This window comes from Notechis scutatus, chromosome 3 (assembly GCF_049901735.1).
Source record: "Notechis scutatus isolate UNSWTSFEM ecotype Mainland chromosome 3, rNotScu1.2, whole genome shotgun sequence".
NCBI classification, from domain to species: domain Eukaryota; kingdom Metazoa; phylum Chordata; class Lepidosauria; order Squamata; family Elapidae; genus Notechis; species Notechis scutatus.
The window spans coordinates 111,253,264-111,279,024 of NC_142011.1; the positions used below are offsets into that span (position 1 = coordinate 111,253,264).

The following is a 25,761-nucleotide window of genomic DNA, read 5'->3' on the forward strand; positions in this document are numbered from 1 at the left end:
TTCCAGTTGGGAGAGCGAGAGTGCCTCTTTCCCAGCAAAGCAAAAAGCATGAAAGTCCCCCTCTCATCGAAAGAGAAGCAGCTCGGTTGAATCCTGCTTCTCTCTGCTGCCAGGGAGCCCATTCGATGAGAGGGGGACTTGGAAGGTTCTCGCTTTGCTGGGCACTCTCACTCTCCCAGCTGGAAAGAACAATGGAGAAGCGTGTGTAGGCTCCAGACTGCTTCTCTTACTTGCTATTGCTGGGAAAGTGAGAGTGCCTCTCTCCTGGCAAAGCAAGAAGCCTGCAAGTCCCCCTCTCATCGAATGGGCTCCCGGGCAGCAGAGAGAAGCAGGATTCAACTGAGTTGCTTCTCTGCTGCCTGGGAGCCCATTCAATGAGAGGGGAACTTGCAAGCTCTCTCTTTTCAAGGTTGAGTTTAAGAGCGCCCCATTGGAAGAAGCTGAGAGCAAAAGTAGTGACTGTGAGGGCATCAGGGGCATGTGACATGTTCCTCTAGGATTGCCTCCCAGGTGACAGCCAGGGCTTTGCATCCTCTTCTCCTCAGAGGTGCAGTGTCTGCCTCCCTTCACACTCCTTGCGGAGGAACATGCCCTCACCTTGTTCTCGGCTTTTTCCGTGGGGCGCTCTTAAACTCAAACTTGAAGAGCTGGAAGACATTTCATTCGATCGCTGCCAATGAACTCATCTTGCCCAAGGCAGCTGCAACAGAAGCAGGTAAATCGCACCTACTCCGATATCTCTTTTTGAGTCTGGGCGTCACCCTGCAGCTCTCTGCACATGCGCTGGAGCACTTTCTTATGTTTCCCTAAGCTGCTCAGGGTTGCTTGGATGGTTAGCAGGCAAGAGTGTGTGTGCGCTGAACCTGCTTGCTTCGTCCGTATGCCAGGTGGGATGGGCAGCAACCTTAGGTGCTGGTTTTTTTCCCTCAAAAGGCTGTGAACTGAATTGTGGGGGACATAGTAGTTACATAACCTGCTTAAAGGGGTGAAAAAATAGCCCTCAGGCTTAGGAGAGTTGATTTCCAAGTGGGTTACCTTTTATCTGATAGTTCCCTTGGCTGCATTTGTTTTTCTTTCTCCCAATGTCATTTCTACATACAATTACATCATATATTACTGTCAAGATCTGGGTCAACATAGAGCAAAAAGAATATGAATGAAGAGAGGTGGGGAGAGAGAAATAGAGAGAAATAGAGAAAAGTAGATTGTGAACAGTTGGGTACATTGTCCCAAAGGTGCTTTTTCAAAAGACTGTTGGACTTTCTTTGTTTTTCCTTGAAGACGTTTCATATCCTATCCAAGAAGCTTCTTCAGTTCAGAAAGTGGGTACATTGTAGTGTTGTTGAGATGTAGCATGTGTTCTGATGCTGAAGTTTCACAAATACTTAACTTGCTTATGAAATAATTCCACTTTTAAAAATAGCTAGTACCTGATTTTATTAGAAAAAATGAGCAGAATCTGTAATAATTTTAAGCCAATTTCTTTATAATTATTATTTTAAGGAATGTCATCCACTTCAGCTAGCATTTCCTATTGGTTTTTTGTTCTCTGTTAAATAGAAAGAGGACAAAGCTGCAGGGATCCACCCAGTATTGAGAATGGAGACATTATTCCTTTATCTGAGCAGCAGTACAGATCTGGCTCTTCAGTAGAATTCAGCTGCCAAAAGTATTATGCCATGGAAGGTCAGAACAGATCTTTCTGTGACAATGGAGCCTGTACAAAACTGCCTGTTTGCCTCGGTAAGCAAAAATGAAAAAGAGAGTTGTGCAATGAAAGACATATCCTTTGGCCATTTCATGGCTCAATTAGTGCAAAAACTGCACACTGCACCCTTGATAATTTTCCCCCAAAGGCTGCTCTTTCATTAATGTAGGGTAATATATCCATAGAGCAGGGGTGGGATTCAAATTTTTTAACAACCAGTTCTGTGGGTGTGGCTAAGTTGGTGGGTGTGGCTGGGTGGTCATGTTATTGGCTGGGCTTGGCCAACTCAATATCACTCACATTGAGGTACGCATCTCCTCACCTGGCCTCTCATGACTGTGGGGATGCTGCAACAGTCATAAGTGTGAAAAATGGTCATAAGTCACTTTTTTCAGTGCCATTGTAACTTTGAATGGTCACTCCACACAAGCAAAGTACTAGCAAAGGAGGGGGTAAAAACTCCAGAGACATTCCTGAGACAGGAAGTCCAGTCCTGCCAAGAATGTAATAAGGATTAACAGAGAGGCAATTTCTGTAAGCAACACCAGAATGTTTCGTTTCCTTCCTTCCTTCCTTACAGGATTAGGCCAGTAATTTCTTCTAACAACCAGTTCTCCAAACTGCTTAGAATGTTAACAACTGGTTCTAGCGAATAGGTGCGAACTGGTAGAATCCCACCCCTACCATAGAGTAATATTTTTATATCAGTAAATGGTACAGTAATTGCTTTTGCCAACAATACACTCCATGGCTGACCTACTGCATGTTTCTATTTTTAAAGAATTTATAAACTGTTGCCATACCAAAATCTAAATATCAATACTAATAGAAATTCCAATTCAGTTTCTAACAATACCATAGAAACTTCTTTTGCTACTGGTAAAGAATAATGATATGCTTCTAATCTTAGGATTAGAAGCAGATTGGTGTATGTCTAGGGAGGGACATGTTACAATTCTAGCTGTTCAACTTTTTCCCAGAACCAGCAGTTCCACTACAGGCAACAAAACAATTCTGTGGAAATGTTTGTTTTTATTCATACCAGTCATTTCAATTTAAAGATATTAAATTAGCAATAAAATAATCAAAAATTAAAATTCAATAATATGATTAAGAATAAATCATAAGAAAAATTCACACATATAGACACAAATATCTTTGGTTTTACATTAACTACTAGCTTCAAGAAAGCCAGAAGTGTCAAGTGCAAGGCAGTATAAATAAATATAGATTGGTTGCATGCTAAAGATTCTCTACAAGAATCTGAACTACTAGCAGTCAAAGCAAACTGGCAGTAGATAAGAGTCACAGAATTCAAGGTGGGCTGAGTTTAAATCTCTTATAGTGTGAAGGGACTGGTGGTGCATTTGATCCCACCCTTGGACTCAGCCTGGGCATCTCCTATAGGAGAGTGGTTGTGATCCTCAACTTAGGGCAGCTATTCTCAAGGAGAATATTCCCAAACTGCAAGAGAAAGACCAGATATCACTCCTTGGTCATCCTGAAATCTGGGGACTTTTTGTAACTGTTGTCATGCCATCCTGATTAGAAAAACTGTGGTTATTTAGAAGATTATTTAGAAAATGAGCTATAACCAACTTGTCATGGAAAAATCCAACGAAAGAAACAAAAGACAGCAACACAAGAAAACAATTCTTACTTTAAATGCAGAGATTTATTTTAGAAGTAATTTGGAACATAAACAACATCATAACACAACTTACATCAATATCCCATTGCAATGAGGTCCAATGACATAGCTGGTCCAGCAAGGATAACTATAGGTCAGTGGCCCTGAGCTGATGTCAAGCTTGACTTTTTATACCTTTCTTCTAATGAACACGCATAAATGGTCACTTTCCTGTCATATTTCATAAGTTACTTCCTTGTTCTTTCATGCTGACACCAGTTTCTACATACACCCGTGTATATCTGAAACCTTCATCCATCTGTTACTTTCACTTCCTTATTTCTCACAGTTTCCTCCTTTTAGTTCCAAATATACTTATGAAACTATCTACTTTGCAAAATCATATTACACAAATTGCAACAGCTTAACAAATTACAAATAGTTCTTTTATATTATGAAATCCTAGCTGGAGACTTTGGTTCATGTTTTAATCCAGGGGCCTGCTATCAGCCATATAGGTCTTATTGATTCTAATAGATCAATAGGCTATATCAGTGGTGGTAAACCTTTTTCGGCTCCCGTGTCAAAAATTGCATGCATGCTCATGTGCTCGCGCTCACACCAGCACCCAGAAGGCAATGCGCACTGCCCCCCATGCCCCTTGTGCATGCACACATGATCCACATGTGCACCATGCATCTCTGCACATGTGTGTGTGATCCCTGCTCACCCCATGCATCTCTGCGCATGCACATGTGCCTCCCGTGCACCCTCACACTCCACGCATGCACCCCAGATACCCAACAATCAACTGTTGTGTGGCAGGAGTGAGTGCATGTGCAGTGGGGCTCTTCTGGGCAACCTCTTGCATGCTGGCAGAAGTGGCTTTATATTTCAATTCAAAATCAAAATAAAAGGGAAGAATAATTATTGCAACTTGTTGAATTTAATTAAAATCTTCCAAAAATACTTTTAATCAAGTTGGCTAATTTCACAGCATATTTTAGATACTACCTGGTAGTTTTAAATAAGTTAATGCCTATGAATAGGCATGCCTATTGACTAACATAGTAATATTGTTTAATGGTGTGTATCATGGTGATACACATACACACACACATACACACACAAATACATATAATTTTGTTATTGTTCTGTGCTAATAGAGAGAAATGCCCATAATCTGATATGTGCAAGTATTTCTTTTTTCAATATACTATATGATTTATTTTCTCTAGAAATTACATGTAACTCTCCGAGTATATTGAATGGTTTTTTCCAACCTCAAAGAACTATATACCGTAATGGAGATCTAATTCGAGTTCATTGTGACAGCGGATTTAGACTTGAAACAGATAACAGAGGAAAGGTGGTTGAATGCACAAAGAATGGATGGTCACCTTCACCGAAATGTGTCAGTAAGTAGAATTTGCATACATTTCTATTATTGTAGAATGGCTGATATATTTAATTCTATACAAGTATGCTTTTTAACATTATTTTACATAATTTTCTAATTATTTTTGCCTAAGGGACATACAGTATCTCATTCAGAACATTTTAGCAGAGACGATAGGAGGATGTACTAGAATAGACATGATTGCATCATTGCATTTCCATACATTCACCTTGAAAATACTCTTTCTAGATACAGTATGTGGGAAACATTCAGGCAACATGCTTTAAACAACATGTAGAAAATCTGCTTGTCAAATGAAGAGGCATAGCTAAAATTATGGACAAATTAATGGGCAAATAAATAGACATGCCATAAAGAAGAAAACTAACATGGCCAGGGCTGCCCCCTGCATCTTTTTTTTTTATTATTATTTATTTATTTATTTTATGACAATTGTTTACAAGATAATAGGTATAAGTAAAAACATAGTTATGAATAGATGGATACATATAAGAAAAATAAAAGAAATAAAAGAAACAATAGGACAGGGATGGTAGGCACGTTGGTGCCTTCATTGGTCCTGTGCCAGACTTGGCCATGGGCTCTTGCTTCCTCTCTAGCTCTTCCCTGAGTCTTCTCCATTCTCCTGAAGATGATTGGGTAGAAGGCTGGGGCTCAGGACTGCAGAGGAGTTGTTTACTATTAAAAGTGTAAGAAAGTAGAGCTGGTTTAATATCAAGGTTCTGAGTGATGAACCCAACCAAGTCAGCATTTCAAGACTTTCAGCTTTCTCAAAGAACTGTTTTATTGACACATTATTTTGGCATAAATAAAAGTAAAACCAGTTCTGACTGTTTCCTGCAATTCTTTCCAAGACCGTCTCAAAAGTGCTGTGAGAAATTTGATCCAATATTTTGGTCATTTCTATTTCAGGCTAAAATTGTGACCTCACTATTGACTCATTTCTATTTGAAGGTCTTTATATTTTGTGATTTTTCTTGCTTCTTTCTCTTCTCTTCAGCCTCCAGGGGTTGCCATGAGCACCAGCCAGAGAACTTTGACTTGTGTATCAGTAATTATTAAGCTTGGGGCAGTTGTGGGCTGCAAATTTTTTAACAACCACTTCTCTGGCTGGGTATGCATGGCGGGTTGGTCATGTGACTGGGTAATGTCACTTATCATACCCAGCCCCGCCTCCTGGCCACTCACCTCAAAGGCAGAGCTAGTATTCAGCCAGTTGAGGTTAATCCCACCACTGGCTGGCCCTGCCTTGCCCATTTCTTGACCTGTTTGGGGCTGTTTTTAGGCCATTTTTAGTCTGTTTTACGCTGTTTTTCAGGCTGTTTTTGGCCTGGAAAACAGCTGAAAATGCCCCCAATATGGACTGAAAATGCCCCCCAAATGGCCTGAAAACAGCCTGAAAAACAGCCCAAAAAGGGTGTGGGTGGGGACAGCTAGTGGTAGGATTTGCCAGTTCCCCAAACTGTGCCTAATCTTAACTACCGGTTCACTAGAACTGGTGCGAACTGGCAACAGCCCACCTCTGGTTTGGGATGTTATGTAGCAGGTCTTGTCTTTTTGAATTTTAAAGTCCCAGAGCAATTTAGTTTCTTCATTTTCTATTACTTTTTCTATTGTGGTCCTATCACTTCTTGTATTCAAGAAAATGGCATTTCTTGCAGACCTTCCAATGCAACATTGTGGCTAATTTGTCATAACTTTGTTGTACTCGGTTTATGCAATCTTCTTGCAGCAGCTAACTAAATAGACCACTATTTCTTCAGCTTTTTGCAGAGGCAGCATTTGTTGTCTGATGCTATCTTCCAGTTCTGCCTTTGTATGCATTTGTTGTTGCTGTTACTGTTGTTGTTGTTATCCATTGCAATTAGCCAGGTATTTAGACTGGACTTGACCCTTTTAATCTACCTATCAAGCCCTTGTTATTGTTGTTATGTTTTATTTTGATTTATTTATTTTGTCAAGTGATTATAAGATAAGAGGTATAAGTATAAACATAGTTATGAATATATGAAATGGATACATATAAGAAAAATAAAAAGAAACAAGGATGGTAGGCACATTGGTGCGCTTATGCACACCCCTACAGACCTCTTAGGAAAGGGGTGAGGTCAATAGTAGAAAGTCTAAGGTTAAAGTTTTTGGGGTTTGGGGAAGAAACCACAGGATCAGGTAGAGTATTCCAGACATTGACCATTCTGTTGCTGAAGTCGTATTTCCTGCAATCAAGTTTGGTGCAGTTAACCTTGAGTTTGTATCTATTGTGTGCTCTTGTGTTGTTATGGTTGAAGCTGAAGTATTCATTGATAGGTAGGACATTGCAATGTATGATTTTATATACTATACTTAGATCGGACCAAAGGCAGCGTACTTCTAAGTTTTCTAGGTCTAGAATTTTGAGTCTGGTGGCATAAGGTATTCTACAACAAGTACAGGAGTGGAGAACTCTTCTTGTGACATATTTCTGGACTTTCTCAACTGTGTCAATATCAGATACGTAATGTGGGTTACAGGCTGATGAGCTGTATTCTATGGGTCTAGCAAATGTTTTGTATGCTCTAGTTATTAGTATAATATTACCAGAGAAAAAGCTACGTAAGATTAGGTTAACAACTCTTAACGCCTTTTTGGTTATGTAGTTACAGTGGGCTCTAGCACTTAGGTCATTTGAGATGAGTACTCCAAGATCCTTGACAGAGTTTGGATCATCAACAAGGTCTTGACTATTCAGCCTGAATTTTATTTTCTGATTTTTTTTGCCAATATGTAGGACAGAGCATTTATTTGGTGAGATATGAAGTTGCCATTTGTATGACCATTCTGATACATAGTCAAGGTCTTTTTGAAGGGTAGCAGTATTGTCTGTGGTATTGAACAGCTTTACATCATCAGCGAAGAGAACGCAGTTGCTCTTAATATGATCATAGAGGTCATTTATGTAGAGTATGAAAAGAGTTGGTCCTAGAACACTGCCTTGGGGGACACCACTGTTGACAGATACAGAATTTGATAGGACGCTCCCAATTTTGACCATTTGTTGCCTGTTTGACAGGAATGCTTCTAACCAGTTATGCAGGTGTCCAGAGATACTGTAAGATTTTAGTTTTAGGAGTAGTTTGTCGTGTACCACTGAATCAAAGGCTTTACAGAAGTCTATTGCTTCTAGATTGCATAGATTGCGTCTATTGCTTTGCCCTGATCGAGTTGTGTCGTCCATATGTTTTTGCAGTGTAAGAGTTGCAGATTACAGGGTAGTTTTTTCCTGAAACCAAATTGTTTATTAGAGAGTAGGTTGTTTGTTTCTAAGTGGAGGACAATGGCTTGGTTAATAATTGATTCCATGACTTTACAGGTGACACAGCATAAAGAGATTGGCCTGTAATTTTCTTTTTTTAAAAAAAATAATTTTTATTAATTTTCTTTTTCTTTTTACATTCTAAAACATCATGGTATCAACAACGTTCTTGGCATCTATACAAGATTTTGATTTAAATATCATATTGCATTATATTGTGTTTATCTACTATTAAATAATATCTTTAGCTATAATTACTATTCTTATATCTTTATATAGTTTACAAAATTTTATTTTACTTTCTTAAGGGTTGTTTCAATTAACATTTTTGTCTCACTTCTTGGTTCTGTTTGTTAGCCATTTATACCAATTGTTCCAAATTGTAAAGAATTCAGAGTTGTCTTTTTCTTTCAATTTCATTGTTAGCATATTCATCTCAGCACTTTCTGTTACTTTGTGTATTATTAGTTCTTCATTAGGGGTATTTGGTGTTTTCCATACCTGCACAAAAGCTATTCTGGCAGCTGTTATAATATGTAACACTAGGTATTTTACTTCTTTCAGAAGTCTTTCTTTAATGATTCCTAATAGGAAGGATTCTGGTCTGAGCTCAGTCTGATAGCCAGTGATCTCTTTTAACCAATTTTTAATTTGTATCCAGTATGTCCTGGCCTCGGGGCACATCCACCACATGTGATAAAATGTACCATCAACTTTTTTGCACTTCCAACATTTAGGACTCATATTGGAGTAGATTTTTGCCAATCTTGTTGGGGCTAAATACCATCTATAAAACATTTTATATATGTTTTCTTTGTATGCGGCAGATACCGTTAATTTATAATTTATATTCCATATTTTTCCCATTCCTCTAATTCTATAGTGTATCCAAAATTCTGTGCCCATGCAATCATTGTACTTTTAACTATTTCCTTTTCCATTTTAAAATCTAATAAATATTTATATATTTTAGTTATAAGTTTTTGTTCTGGTCCCATTAATATTTTATCTAGTTGGTTCTGCCCTTTGTCAAATCCAAAATCTTTTGAGTCTTTTTTATATTTATTTTGAATTTGCAAATATGGCCACCAATCGATTATAATTCCATTTTCTTTCAGTTCTTGGTTTGATTTTAATTTCCCTTGACTATCTAATAGTTCTTCGTAGCTTACCACTTTCCGTAAGTCTTAATCTATTTGGATGTATTATGGCTTCCATGGTTGGCAGCCATCGTGGGATTTCTGTATAGTCTTTACCTTTGATTTTTTTCCAAATTGTAATCAATGAATCTCTTATTAGGTGTTGATTGAAATAGGTATGTATATTATTTTTATTTTCCCACAAAAATGCATGCCAACCTATCAAGAGGTCATATCCTTCTAATGTTAAGATTCTCTTGTCTTTTAATTTAATCCAGTCCTTAATCCAACTCAACACCGCTTCCTGATAATAAAGCTCCCATTCTGGTAGTCTGAGACCGCCTCTGCTCCTATTATCTTGTAATAGTTTCATTTTAATACGTGGCCAGTTGCCCAACCAGACAAACTTGGATGTCATTTTATTTAGTTCTATAAAAAAAGATTTCCCTAATTTAATTGGAATCATTTGGAATAGATATATTAGCTTTGGTAATTTTCAACGTTGCTATTCTTCCTAATATAGACAGTTTCAATTTGGCCCATAATTCCAATTCTTTTCTGATTTGCTTAATCAGTTTGACATAATTGTCCTCTTTTAATAATGAACATCTGGGTGATATCCAAATTCCCAGGTATTTCACCTTTTTTACTATTTGGAGTCCTATTGTATTTTCTAATTCTACTTTCTGTTTTGTTGTACAGTTTTTGACTATCATCTTAGTTTTATTTTTATTTATTTTAAATCCTGCTGCTTCCCCAAATTTTTCTATTTGTTGCAACAATATTGGTCCCGAATTCATTGGATCTTCCACTATAAATACCAAATCATCAGCAAATGCCTGAACTTTATATTCCTCATTTCTAATCTTAATTCCATAAATCTCTGGGTTTTGTCTGGTTGCAGCTAGTAACACTTCTAAAGACAAGATAAATAACAGAGGCGATAATGGACACCCTTGTCTCACTCCTTTTGCTATTTCAAAATCTTCAGTACAATCTCCATTTAATAATACACTTGCTTTTTGATTTGAGTATATTTCTTGTAGTGTTTTTTTCTATATTAGTGCCAAGATTCAGCTTTTTAATTTGATATAGCCTGAATTTCCAATTAAGACTGTCGAATGCTTTTTGTGCATCCAAAAAAATTAAAGCTGCCTGTTTTTCTGGATGAGCTCCATAGTATTCAATCGAATTTAGTACTGTCCTAATATTGTTTTTAATTTGTCTATTTGGCAGGAAACCATTCTGGTCTCTGTGTATAAGTTCACTCAAGATTGGTTTCATTCTTTCTGCCAATATTGTCACAAATATCTTATAATCCGTATTTAGCAACGAGATTGGCCTATAGTTCGCAATTAGTTGTTGATCAGTGCCATCTTTTGAAATTAAGGAGATGTATGCCTCAGACCAGGACCTCGGAAGTCTAGCTTGCGTTAATGCCTCATTATATAGTTCCAGTAATATTGGTTCAAATATTTCAGATAAATTTTTATATAATTCACCTGGTAGACCATCCGGGCCTGGTGTTTTATTATTTTTTTGTTTTTGTATCGCCTTTTGTAACTCTGTTAATGTTATTTCTTTATTAAGTACTTGTCTATTTTCTTCTGAAATTGGGCTCACACCATTTCCCTCCAAGTAGTATCTAATGTTTTCTTCCCTAACATCTTCTTGCTTATAAAGCTCACCAAAATACCTTTGCGCAATTCTCTTTTTCTCCTCCATCTGATAATACACTGTCCCTTTCTCATCCTTGAGTTGCTGAATTAGTCTTTTCTCTTTCTCTTTCTCTTTCAACCACCTTCCTGGTTTATTTGCTGATTCAAAGAAATTATGTTTAAGAGTTTTTAAGTTACGTGCATTTTCCTCAATATCTATCAAATTTAGTTCATGTCTAATCATCCCTATTTCTTTCTTAACTTCCATATTCTTTGGGTCTTTCTGGAGCTCATATTCAAATTTTTTAATCCTTTCTTGTAATTCGTTCTGTTTCTTCAATTTTTCTTCATTTTTCTTAGCTATATAGGCTATTGATATGCCTCTCACAAAGGCCTTTGTAGTGTCCCATAAACTTTGTAAACTAGTATGTTGTTTTAGATTAACCTTAAAGAATGTTTCTAACTCATTTTTCATTCTTGAGATATATTCTTTTTCCTTTATTATTTGTGAATTTAATATCCATCTCCTTTTTCTTTTACTACGTCCTTTCCATGTAATTTTAACCAGGCTATGGTCAGCCCATATATTAGGCATTATCTCTACTTCACTAATGTCTTTCTTGATTGTCCCATTAACCCATACCATATCAATTCTGGACCATGATTTTTGTGGACTAGAATAAAACGTATATTTCTTCTCATTTAGATTCCTCTTCCTCCATATATCTTCCAAATTGGTCTCATGTGTTAAATCAAAAAAAAATTTTGGGTAAAATTCTCTTTTTTTTCTTCCTAGTCCCTTCCATACTAATATAGTCTTTTTAATATCAACAATGGCATTAAAGTCCCCTATCAAGCAAATATTTTCTTCACCTATACTCATTATTTTATCATACAGTCCCTTATAAAATTTCTTCTGGTTATCATTAGGGGCATATATCCCCACTAAGAGTAATTGTTTTTGATGTAAATTAATTTGTATCATTAAAACTCTGCCTTGTTCATCTGCATAGATTTTTTTTGCATTTATCCCTTTTTTTTTACGTAAATTGCTATCCCCCTTTTTCTTTTGATCTGCCAATGCTGTAAATAATACACCCAACTTGGGATATTCTAAATATTTTTTATGCTGTTTTTGGATATGTACCTCCTGTAGGCATATAATATCAACGTTTTGTTTAGTTAATTTGGTTAATATTTGTTTCCTCTTGATCTGGGAGTTTAATCCATTGATGTTTATTGAGAGTAATTTAATCTCTTCTTCCGTTGTTTATTCTGAGTCTACCTAAATCTTCTGTTTGTTCTTGCTTCTCTTTGTTCTTAGTCCTTCTCTCCTTGGGTATTCTCTCTTTTCTTTACCTCTCTCTTCTTGGTCCGTTTCCTGTATTCCCTGTTGCTGATCTTCTTGTTGGTCCTCCCGACTCTTGCTTTCTGACTCTTCTTTACTGCTCCCCTCTTCCTCTGTTTCCATCAACTGATCATAAAGTTCTTGCGTCTTTTCAATACTATCAATTTTTACTCTTCTTTCTTCCCACATCACCAGCATTCCTTCAGGGACCAGCCATCAGAACCAGATATTTCATTTATTCAGTAGTATTGCCAGAGATCTGTAGTCCTTCCTCAACCCACCTCGGAATTTGTTTCAAGGTTGCAATATCTTTTTCTTTATACACCATCGGCTCATCCTTTGTGATTCTATATACAATGTCTCTTACATTTTTTCTGGCAAACCTGATGTGGACCTCTCTAGGCAGCTTATTTCATCTGGCGTAGTTTGTATGGATTCGGTAGACCTCATCTAATTCTTTCACTATTTCCTGCTGGTCCCTTTGCAATGTCTCTGCTATTAAGTGGGACATTATGTCTCCCAGGTCTTCATCTTTGGATTCCAATACATTTTGGAACCTCAAATAGAATGCTGCACGTTCCATTTCGAGATGGATAATCGAATCTTCTAAGTCTCTGTTCATCTCTATTACTTTCCTATCCATCCCTTCCAATCTCTTATCTGTTTGTTCAGCTTTAGTTTCTATATTCTTTATTCTTTGTTCATTCTTCTCTAGTGTTTGTTGGATCGTTCCCATCTTCTCCTCTAAATTTTGAATCTTATCCTGCATTTCTCCTATTTCCGTCTTCATATCTGTATGGTTATTTTTTTTTATTTTTATTGGTTTTTAAAACAAACATAAACAAACAAAACATAAAAACATCAAGCCATCTTCCATATATATACATACAGTGTGTCGGTTGGTTTACAAATTGTTTTGTGCTTCCATTTCATAGTCTTCAATTATAATTACATTGTATATACTCTCATATTTTCAATCAAATATTAAATACATTAATATCATTATTAATCAATCAATTGACTATACTTTTATTCATTCATGTTTTACGAAATAATCATATTTTACTTAATTTGTTTTATGACGGTTCATATTATCATCCCAAATCTATCCTAGAATCATTTTGTAGATATAATAAGAAAAGAATACATCTTTATATATTTATTATTTTCTAAGAGTGTACATATTTCATTACTATATTTTATTGTCTAACCATTGATAGAATAGATCCCAAATTTTATAAAATTGTTTATCATCTTGCTCTCCAATTTCAAATGTCAGTCTACTCATTTCAGCACATTCCAATATTTTCTTAATGATTTCCTCCTGTGATAGTGTTTTCTCATTTTTCCAGTTTTTAGCAAATACAATCCTAGCTGCTGTTAATACATTTACAATCAAATATTTCAAATCTTTACTATATATTTCAGGTAAAATTCCCAATAAAAATATATATGGTTTCAAATCTATATGTTTTTTGTCATTTTTTCCAACCACGTGTGGATTTTAGTCCAATATTTTTTAGCATCCGCACATGTCCACCACATATGGTAATATGAGCCAGGTGTCTGATGACATTTCCAACATTTTTCGGATTTATTCTTGAACATTCTTGTTATTCTTGTTGGGGGAAAATGCCACCTGTAGAATATCTTATACAAATTTTCTTTATATGCTGTTGACATTGTCATTTTATAATTTTGGGACCACAATTTTTGCCATTTCTCTAGATCAATCCCATATCCAAAATTCTTCCCCCAAGCAATCATAGTTTCTTTAACTTGTTCTTCTTCTAGTTTAATTTCTAATAAATATCCATACAATTTTTAATCACCTTTTCATCAGTACCTGTCAAAATCTTATCTGTCAGTCAGTTTATCATAGAAACCTTCTGTTTTAGAGTCTTTATCATACCTTGAATGTATTTGAAAACCAATTCATCCTTATACCTTGTTCCTCTAGTTTTTGTATAGATTTAAGTTCACCCTTTTCATTCAATATTTCACAATATCTAACTGTTTGTTCCTTTTTGTATATTATGGGATAAGAAAATAGTCGATAGCCAGACTGGAATTTTCAAATAACATTGTCTTTTAGTCTTCTCCCAGTTTAACCACAGAGACTCCCGTATATAATGTCTTCTAAAATATCCCTGTGTTTTAGTTCCTTTATACCATAGAAAAGCATGCCACCCCAACAACAGATCATGTCCTTCTAGTGTCAACAATCTAGTATTTCTTAATGTTATCCATTCCTTAACCCACATCAAATTTGTAGCTTGGTAATACAACTCCTAATTAGGCAAACCAAATCCTCCTCTTATTCTAGCATCTTGCAAAAGTTTTAACTTTATTCTCATTTTCTTATCTTGCCATATATATTTCAACACAATTTTATTTAAATCTTCAAAGTAATCTTTTCCAAGCCTAATTGGAATTGTTTGGAACAAATATAAAATTCTCGGTAATATAGTCATCTTGATTGTTGATATTCTCCCTATTAATGACAGTTGTAAATTTTCCCATTTCGCCAAATCTAGCGCTATCTGCTGTTTAAGTTTGATATATCTTTTAGTGTACTGCATCTTGCTGTCAAGTATATCCCCAAGTACTTGATCTTATTCGTGACAGAGAGAGAGAGAGCGTCTTTTACAAATTACAGAACTCTTAAAATATGATAAAATCTGAATCTTACCTGTGAAGCTGTAATGTGGCAGTCCACTCACTTACATGAGCTGCTCTTCCATTCATACAGATGATGCAATGTATTTTATTATTGCTATGTATCATTATACTGTCAGGGTTCCAAGTAGCATACCCATAGCAAAGAGAACTCCAAGGCAGGTAAGATTCTTCAAAGAACAATTTTTTAGGGAATATCATATTCGCACAAACTGATGAAAACTGACTCCGAATGGATTCCACAGTTTTCACCTAATTAAAAGTAAAAGTTTAGCACTTTTCCAAAACAATCAGTCACATGGTCCAGTCAGGATACAGTCCAGTTGCTCAACCCCCACTCCATCTGAACACCTGCAGGAATATCCTTGGTTCCCAAGAGAAAGTATTTTGTTTTGGCTACAGTACCCCAACTATCTCTATCCCTTCCTCCTTAACCCTCAGCTCCAATGTCAGCACTGAAGCCTCAAAATGGCCTCAGTCTGGACAGCTTTAGGGTTGACATACGCATCACACTAATATATTTTTTTATAATTTTAGGCATTCAAACTCCTAAATGTATTTTTCCTTGAGATGGGGAAGGGGTGGTGTAACCTCATCTAGAATAGAATGCTGTGGTGAACTTTTCAAAATTGCCCTTGGGCACTTCCATTTTCTCTGGATTCAGGTACAATTTATTTTTCCTCATTTATTCTTCCATAGCAATTTGAGAAAACTCTAGAGATCTTGCATAGAAATAAATTTTGGTGCCAACAGCATCCTAATAAGATTAAAATCCATATACCCTGATGACTCAGGGTTTTTGGCAGAATAGGGGACATTAAAAACAGAGGTAAGAACCAGCAGCTCAAGGTCCACATATCCTGAAAGGCATCCCCAGAGCAGACTCAGATCAGGTTACTAAAATATGGAATACATATAGCTTATAAGGCAGTATGCTTTCTTTCATATAATTAAGGAAAAAAGGAAGATATCCAAAAGAAAGGAAACCCTGAATCTACCTAATCAGACCCAGAAATTTCCCCACTCAATCTGCCTATGGATTTTTTGAAGTCTTGTATTTCATATAGAGCTGCTCTTACCTCTTTCTCAGCCCATGTATACATGGCTTTGAAAAGAGGCAATCTTCCTCTGGCACCACAGTTTTTCCATGGATATTGACAGCTCTGTATAGTCCACCAGACAACTGATTTACATCTCATGTCTCTGCAAGGTAACACCATGACAGAGGCAGATCACCCATCTGCCAGCCAGCCCACAGCACATCGCGAAATTTGGCCTCTTGGCACTCTGAGACGGGAAAGCACCAATGCAGAGAAGTCAGCCTGCTGAGCCCAAAGGTTAGCTCTGTGGTGCCAAAGAAGAGCTGGGTCACCACTGAGGTCAGTCCTGATGGGTACATCTCCCTCACCATCAGCGCTTTCCCATCCCAGAGTGCCAAGAAGCCGAATTTCATGAGGAGATGGTGCCATGAGGTGTGCGTTTTCTCTGTGTGTATGTTTAAGGCTGAAAGGAAGAGATGACTTGGCTGAGCTTTTCCCGCCTCCCTTCACAGCCAAAACTGCTCAGAAGGCAGCTAGCCATGGGAGGAAGGGAAGGGCAAGTGGGGAATGATGGATCATGGCCAGCTGGGAAAGCTGAACTGCTGATCAGCCCAGAGCTGCTAGCAGAAGTGGGAGAGGCTGGGGCTGGGGCATATGCCTGGCTTAAAGTTCCCAGTTCTTTCTTTGTAAATCTGGCTTGCAAGGTGGCAGTGGTGGCTGGGGCTGGGATCGCTGCATGGGGGATGCAGCCAGGCCTGGATGCAATGGGCTGCCCTCATCTGGGTGGCTCCAAAGTTAAATGCAGAAAGCAGTGGGACGTGGCAGAAGGTCCCCACAGGTTGTGGAGAAGAGACATCAGGACCTGCAAAGCTGCAGTTCTCTCCCCATCACTCAGGCTTGGATTTCAGTGCAAGGAAGGCTCCCAGCCAACAGCCACTCCCACTGCAGTTCCTGCAGGTTGCTGTGGCACTTCAACTGCTTCCCTGTGCCAGAAGAGTGTGAGGCTAGGCATGTGAGTGAGGCGGCCATCTAGAAGGGTCTCATTTTCCATGGCATCATGTGGCTCTCCCAGGCAGGTAGGAGATGGAGAGACAGGTTGCCTGGCCTCCCGCTCTTCTTACCCTGCCAGGGGAGGCAGAGGGCCTCCAGGTTTCCCTGAGAAGAAGAAGCCCTCCTTCCGCACCCAAAGTCGAGCCACACACACACACACACCGGCAACAGTGAACCAGCACTTGCTCACCTGGCTATCAGGGTCACATTGACTAGATAGGTCATCACTAAGTTGCTGGGGCCTTTCCAATACTGGCCGCCAGCCTGCTGAGTCTGCAGGCTCTTGGTCTCCAAACTGCTCTCCAGCTCAGCCGCTCCCACTGCAGCTCCTGGAGGTTGCCATGGAGCTGCTTCAACTGCTTCTCTGTGCCAGAAGAGTGTGAGGCCATGCGTGCAAATGAGGTAACCATTCAGGAGGGCCTCACCTTTCACAGCATCACATGGCTCTCCCAGGGAGGTAAGAAAGGGGAAGAAGAGTGAGGGGAGGAATGGAAAGCAGCTGGGCCCAACTGCCATGTGGTCTGGATGAGCGGTGAAGGAAGGCAAGTGGGTGAGGAATGAAGAGCAGCTGGGCCACTGGCATGACTCTAGGCAAGAGACCAAGGTGAGCGAGGCAAGATAGGGAGGGGAGGGGTGGGGTGGGATGGGGCAGAGCCAGCCATTGGTAGGATTAGCCAGTTCGCCAAACTGCGCAAAAAGGTTAAGGGGTTCAGCTGAATGAGTGAGAACTGGCTGAATCCTACCACTGATGTGGTTCCTTAAGGACTACTTGTTGAGTGTGTTTTGTCAGCCATTTGCAAATAGTAGTGATCCTGTCTAATTTTTCTAGTTTACCAAGAAGTAGATTGTGATTTACTTTTTCAAACACCTTACTGAAATCCACAGATACTACATCCATGGCATTTCACTGTGTCACTTTGTCAAAGAATGAAATAAAATTTGTTTGGCATGATATTACTATTCATTGTATCTTTCATGTATTTAAGATTCATTCAAATCATTTACATTCTCAATCAACAATCTGTTTTCACTGTAAAAGAAAATATATTCAAAGTACACTGGATTTCTCATGTGCCCCCTCCCTCCTTGTAGATGTCTCCCCAAAAGTCACCCAAAGCCTTCATGAAGAAATAGTCTAATTACATGAACATTAAAAGTTCTAGACATCAGGGTCAAAATGGACAAAGGTTTTTTAGGAAGCAGAACATGTTCATGTATTAGCACTATACAGCATCCTAAGTGACTACACATTCTATTTATGCAAGATTTGAGCAATTATTAATAGAAAGTGGATAATAAAATTAACAACCCCTTGTGGGGAGATCACATTTATCCCAAGCAATTGCTATCCGTTTTATCATAGATCTGACTAAGGTACTAGGCGGTGTACCTTCTAAAGTTGAAAGACAATAACAAGCAATGTGTAGTAATCATTTTCTGCCTAAGACATTGTTGCTTTTTAAAAAATAAGAATTAGTTTTAGCATTTTGCAATATAGTTCCTTTTGAATATGCTTAAAACCTGTAAATGTGTGTTTGCAATCATCAGAATTGCTGATGGATTATTTATCTAATATAGATATTGAGGGAGGATGTGGACGTCCACCTGCTGTGGACAATGGAGACATTGTGGAAACACCCAAGGCAACCTATGTCCAGTCTGAAAGTGTAACTTATCAGTGCCAAAATTTCTACATAATGGAAGGATCTGCAAGAGTGACTTGTCAAAACGGCCGTTGGTCACAAACACCAACATGTAGAGGTATAATTCATATATATAATTCTTTATAGATTTGTCCTTTATAAGCAAAAATTGTACTTTTGGAAAGAAATCAGTTTTATAATACTAGAGCTGCTGTGTCCCAATGTTAGTGTCAGAAGGTGTTTTACTGATTTGTACTGGAATTAGAAACTATAGTATTATGAACCAAGATAAAGTAACTTTCTCAGAGAGAAACTGCCTTATAATGGAAACTTGTACAAGATCTTCTGCCATTTACAAATGTTGTCCTCGTTTTGTGAAATTGTCCTGTGATATTCTGCAATCTACACTTTCTTTTTTTCTTAGGTGAGAAACATTTTTTTCATAGCTGAGAACACAGTGCACTCCCATCATCATCATAATCATCAGTCATTGCCCGAAGAGAAATTATAAAACATTCAGTTTACCAACAATCCCCTCGGCTTTCTTTTTTGAATGTTTCTAATACTTGAATCTCTAGGGAGCTAAAATTGATATTTCTTAAATAGGCATTTTAAGTATAGATAGTAAACTTTCTTCTCTGTTGACTCAGTCACATCTACTCTGATTATCCCAGGGCTGTCTTAACACATTGGCCTGATGGGCACTTGCATGAGAAGAGGGGCCCGATACTAATCTGTGTATGTTAACCTTTCGGTTCACCTTGTATCATATAAATACAGCAACATACCTATTACATTTTACTGCATTTTTATTAATACTAACATGCAAATATATGTTTAATTTTATCGATCATTTACATTTTTATTCATGTGAGTAGTTGTCGTAGGGGTACCAGTACACTGCTTTTCCTGGTGCCCATAATGCTGTTAAGATGGCCCTGGATTAGCCCATGTTGAAGGAGAAGATATAAACTGACATTTTAAGAAAGGTTAGCTGAACTTGTGTAGTGCAGATCTTTAGTATGAGAAAATCTGGAAGAAGGAGACTAAAATGTTTTCCTTCTGCCTTTTGCAAATACAATAGTGTATTTAGTATTTAGTTCATGACTGATAACAGTGAGAGACAAAATAAAAAGGTGGGGGCAAAGAGAGAGAAAAATCCATTTATACAGATCACTAATCATTTTACCCCATTGCAACATAGAATTTACAACCTAAACATTAATCTGTCACGTTCTGGTGTCCCACGTCAAGAAAATTCAGCAACACAGGTTGGTGTGGTAATGTTTATCTGATAAATGCGAACCCGACATGAAGTGACCAACCAAAAAGGAATCAAAGTCTGTGCTACCATGGTTTACTTCACCACCCCTTATATTGTGCTCCATCCCAACCTGTGGTGCCACCCACTTCCCCTCCCACCTATTGCTTGCTGCCAATAGGGTCGTTGCAGTCCGGTAATGCCCCAGCTGCCCAACCCAGGCTGCACGCCCAGCTCCCTGTGCCTGCTCATGATCCAACAGTCAGCTGTTCTGCCACAAATCAGCTGTGTCAAAGTCCAGGCCTCTGCTGGCCGTCTAATGGCTCCATGGATGCAGCAGGATCCCTGCGACATACCATCTGCATGGTAGGCAGGCGTGTCCCTGGGGTGGCCTTTGGCAGAGATGAATGTGCGTCCAAGCTGGAAGCTCCTCCCCTGCCCAAAAGACAGTCTGGCATAGCCGTCAATGGCTATGCATGCGCATCCCAGCTGGCCACTCCTCCCCACCTGAATGGCAGCCCCGGGCCATCTGGCTGTCTGGGGCTGACATGAATATCCCATATTGCAGTTGTTCATGTGGCAGTGGGTGGGGCCTGAACTTGATATGCAAGTGCCTACAACCCACCCACCATATGGTTGGACCCCATTTATCTAACCATGCGAGCCCCAGAATTATTTCCTCCATCATTCTCAGGACTACAATAAAGTGGATCAGTTCCTGGTGCTGGCCAAACTCCAGCTTCACCCATTCTGTAATCTGTGTAGCTGGCGCCCCATCCAACAGCAAGTCATCCACTTGCTCAAACCTTATGGGCCTTCTCAGTTTGTTCACCTTCACCCCCAACTTTTCAGCTGTCACTAAGCTCATAAGACACCATGTACACCCTGAATCAATAAGAGCATTACATGCTCAACGCCTCTGGCCTGTTTGTATCACTGGAAACCAGAAGGGTTGGGAAGTCCTCCTTACTATGGGGTTGGCTTCCACCTCATCATCACTGTCACAACTGTTGAGCTGGGGTCCCCCTTCCACCATTGACTTGGATTCATCTGCTGTGGCCACTGGGGTCACTGCCTCTGCCTGTTGACCTCTCGGGACTTCTCCAGAGTTTTCTTGGCCATCTTCCTAGGTGTTCCGGTCCCCACCTCGCCCAACTTCACTTTCAGAATGAGGGTGGTACATTCAGCTGCATGGTGACCTGGTTTCTCACCCCTAAAACAACATAGGCAGCCGGCCTAGTGCAGCCTTCTCCAGTTGGGCCACCTGAGGGCCTGGTCCCCTCAGGGCATTGCTGGGGGTTTGGTCTGGAAACCATTGTGGTCGCACAGGTACCTCCTCTTTTGGCCTATATTCCTGCAGTTCGGCCCCTAGCTGCTGGATACCAGGTGCCCAAGTGTGGAGGCAAGCCCCGATAGACACGCCTGGTGCAACATGTGATCAAGGCCCCGCAGCTTACCAGCCAGTCTTCAGAATTCATAGATATAGTCCACAACTGTCAAACTTTTTGCCACAATGCCAGTATTTCTCCCTCTGCCCTCTGGGCCCTGGTGTTGTCTTCGAACCTTTCATGAAGTGCCTCAAAGAACAACCCTGCATTCCCCAATTCCTGGCCAAGTTCACTATATAGATCAGCCACCTAGTCTGTGGCCTCATCCTCCAGCACTGCCACTACAGCCATTACCATGGCTCAAAGGATGTGTAAAGGTGCACATACTGGTCCAGGTGTCTACACTTGGCCTAGGAAGAGAGCCACCTTATCTGGACTGCCATCAAATGTTACTCATAGTGCTGGTGGGCCCCATGGTTGAAGGGCCCCTTGCCCGTGGCTGACACCCATTGGCCAAATAGGTGCCAGAAGTGGGCTGGCAACACTAGAAGGTGCCCACTGATAGCCGCTCCCCCTTGGGTGATAACTCTGATGTCCAATAGTAGAGGCAGCCTCTGGCAATCATCGCTTCATTGGCTCCCTGGAGCATCTTTGGTCTGCCTCTAGTCATAATTTGCGGCTGGCTAAATGGAAACACCCAGGAGGAATCATCAGTTGTTGGGTTGATAACAGCAGCAGCTGCCCAGGTGGCTGGGCCTTTCCCCCTGGTCCCTACTATACCAGGACCCAATGTCCCCCAAACTGGCCTTTCCAAACCTCTCCCTCAACCAGTCCATGGTTTGGCTGCCAAATGCAGTGGAGTAACTCCACTCCCCTTTATCATCCTCTGACAGGCGTCTCTCCTGCCATTTCATTAAATTGCTACCGGATAGGGTCAGTGTGGGCAATGACCCCCCCAGCACCTGCAGTCATCGACCGGCAGTCATCGATAAACACTGTCACACTCCCCTGTTGGAGCCGTCCTCTGACCTGCCTCCCCCGTGGATGTATATGGCTCCGGATGTGAGAATCCCTGAACCAATCCACTTCTTGGGACACACTTCCAGGGCAGGGGCATATTGTGGTGCTGCCAGGGCTTCCAAAGTGGATGGCTCCTCTGGTACTGCAGCCTCTGCCCCAGCCTCTGCCATGTCCCACAAGGTGCTAGATGGGGTATTGAATTTGAAGTGAGCACAAACTTCCTGTCATGTTCCGGTGTCCCATGTCAAGAAAATCCAGCAACACAGTTCGGTGTAGTAATGTTTACCTGGTAAACGCGAACCTGGCACGAAGTTACCAACTATAAATGAATCAAAGTCTGTGTTACCGTGGTTTACTTCACCACCCCTTATATGGTGCTCCACCCCATTGTGTGATTCTACCCCCTTCACCTCCCACCTATTGCTTGCTGCCAATACGGCTGCTGCAGTCTGGCAACACCCCAGCCGGCCAACCTGAGCCATCATGCCCAGCTTCCTGTGCCTGCTCACAATCCAACAGTCAGCTATTCTGCCGCAAACCAGCTGTGTCAAAGTCCAGGCCTCCGCTGGCTGTCCGCTGGCTCCATTAATGCAGCAGGATTCCTGCAGCGTGCTATCCACACAGTAGGCAGGCATGTGCCTGGGGTGGCCATTGGCAGCAATAAATGTGCATTCCAGCTGGCAGCTCCTTCCCTATCCGAATGGCAGCCCCAGACCATCTGGCAGTCCGGGGCTGACATAATCTTTTTATCAAAGGAATTCTTCAGTATCAAACTTTCTGTGTTTCATCTGATTTGTGTCTTTTTACAGTTGCTTGTACAGCAAATGAAGAAGATATGAGAGAACACAATATAAGGCTGAAGTGGAGCTACAGGAATAAAATATATGTTGAAGATGGAAATACAGTAGAATTTGTATGTTTAAGAGGCTATAAACCACATCCAAATACCAGATCATTCAGAATTAATTGTTTGGATGGGAAATTTGACTTTCCAGATTGCATTCTTGTATGTATATTTTCAGAAAAGTACTATAATTCACCAATATATCTTTCCCTGTCTATATTTATATACATACTGTATACATCTATATCTAATCATTGAAAAAAGGCAGTTGCAATATTTAAAAGGCCAAAGTCTGGCAGCTAAAGTTGTGAATGTAATGGATTCTAAGGCAACTCGGTCTTTGGCAATTCTTCTAAATCAGAACACTGCTTAAGATTCCTGTGACCTAAATAAAATTCTTTCTGTTCAGAGCAATGGGAGAGAAGCACTATGAGGGGAGATGTTACTTAAAAACAATGAGGCATGGGACAGGGAGGCACAAACGTCGCTCATCATTTCATCTCTTCTGGTCTGTTGCTGAATCCTGGCAGATTCCAAGATAAAGAACAGGAGATCCCTTTGTCCTAGACCTGAAATGAATGTAAACTCTAACTTAACTTCAGTGGGCTAGTTTTATTAATTTAATTGTCCTCAATGAAACAAATTCAATTAGCATGCACTCTAAAATTTTCAGTAGAAAGCAAGTAATTCTTAGGTTGGATCTAGTAGTCTCTTGAAGTCAATAGAACTTCATTTAGTAATGGATAATCTATCTCATCCAATTCATTTCAGAGGGTCTTCTTGTTCAATCTATTTTTACATTCATTGTAAGTTTGGAAATATTTCATGGGATATCTTATTTTACATGTAATCAGAGGTGGTATTCAGCAGGTTCTGACCAGTTCTAGATAACCCGGAAATTTTGAGTAGTTCGGAGAACCGGCAAATACCACCTCTGACTAGCCCCACCCCCATCTATTCTCTGCCTCCCAAGTCCCAGCTGATTGGCTGGGTTTTCTTTTGTTGCCCTGCACAGGAGAATGGAGCTGGAAAGCAGGTTAGTGGGATGGGAAGGGAATAGGATTTTGCAATATCCTTCCCCTGGAGTGGGGTAGGAATGGAGATTTTACAGTATCCTTCCCTTGCTATGCCCACCAAGCCACCCCCATGGAACCAGTAGTAAAAAATATTGAATCCCACCACTGCATGTAATGAATGATTATCAGTGGTTACTAATTCAGTTAATTTTATTTTTTGTTCTGGTCCTGTAGCTTCTGACAGATATTTATAAATAGGTATATAAACACACATATGCAAATTGAAAGGGGAGGAGAATATTTCAATATCAATGCAAATGGAATAAATAAAGTAAAATGTATTAGTGTTTATTTGGAACCATTCATTTTGAGGCAACTAAATTTGTTGCACGGAGGCCAGTGAAATCAATGAACATAAGCCACTGGATTTAAAGTAGAGTTTCCACTCATTTCAGTCCCAGTACAGAGGAATATTATGTAATGGAGCTTCTTTCTAATCAATGACAAAATGGCAGCTTTCTTGGTATTGTTGGACTACAGTTCCCAGTATCCTTCTATTGTATTGTCTGAGAATAATGGGAGTTTGTTTATTCACTGCATTTGTATCCCATCTTTTCTCAAGTGTATCCCCTGTGAGGATGAATTAAAGTTTGGTAATGTCTAATTCCCTACTCCTATTTTTCAAATGTTGGTGCTTTGGGTTCATTCTAATTGCTGGAGTTTATATCCCAAAATATCAAGAATGCCTAATAATTTATTAAAGTTTGTTACATGTCATTGTGTCAAAAGTCATCTTTTTAAAAAAGAAGAAATTGCTCAGTGATAAAATGGTTTACAATTTTTGAGTCACTTGAGTAATTTTAAGCAATTGGTTTAGCAAATTGAGAGGCTGCTTACTCATGTACAAATCAATTTAATATCTTAAAGTTATCAGAGGCTGCATTTTGTTGCATTTTGTTGCAGATCAAGATTTATCAGTTTAAAAAAGACATATAAAATGCAGAGATGCAAAATTATTTCTTCATTATTCACATTGTATTTTACAGAAATAAATAAAGGAACAAAAAGACCGTTCTTTGAACCAGAAGATGAATATCAGAAATCATTTATCATTCTTCTCAATATGATCACATGAAACTGTATTTGCTGTCAACAATGGATCTGAACCTAAAAGTCTACTTTGTAAAAACCAAATTTTACCAACTGGGTAAATGGTAACATTTATCAACAACACTATAGACTATCTTTAAGGCAGATAAAATATTATAATGCAACATAAACAATTTTTTAAAAATACATCTAGAGAGAGGAATGTACATTGACATATGCATAGCCATTTTATTTAGCCTTATTTTATATTCCTTTTCTTTCTTTCTCTTTGCTGGTTATGGGAGGAAGGGTTTCAGGATTGCCATATGCCACATTCCTAAGGTGGGAGGAGTGGAGATAGAAAGAGGCTAGGTGGTTCTCCTTCCCGTGGGAAGAAAGCTGACCCTGTTGAGACCTGGAACTGGAGATTGATGACACCAGGCAACATTGATTTACTTCAATTGGGGAATGTGACTCTTGAGGGGTGTTTCTAATTTCCAATATTACAATTTGTAATTTCGGGTTGTGTCAGATCCAGAATTACAACAGATTTTGCCAATTTGATGCTTTTCTAATTAAAAGAAATATTTTTGGAA

At 39.3% G+C, this 25,761-nt stretch overlaps 1 protein-coding gene across 1 annotated transcript; it reads left to right on the forward strand.

Moving 5' to 3' along the window:
• Positions 1-1,565: 1,565 nt before the first annotated feature.
• LOC148131343 (complement factor H-related protein 2-like) lies at positions 1,566-25,761 on the forward strand. The gene is made up of 5 exons (XM_087962482.1): positions 1,566-1,743; positions 4,577-4,756; positions 18,543-18,725; positions 23,026-23,222; positions 25,123-25,761. Exons 1-5 carry the CDS (start codon positions 1,680-1,682, stop codon positions 25,126-25,128), a joined length of 630 nt encoding a protein of 209 aa, XP_087818608.1. The 5' UTR covers positions 1,566-1,679; the 3' UTR covers positions 25,129-25,761.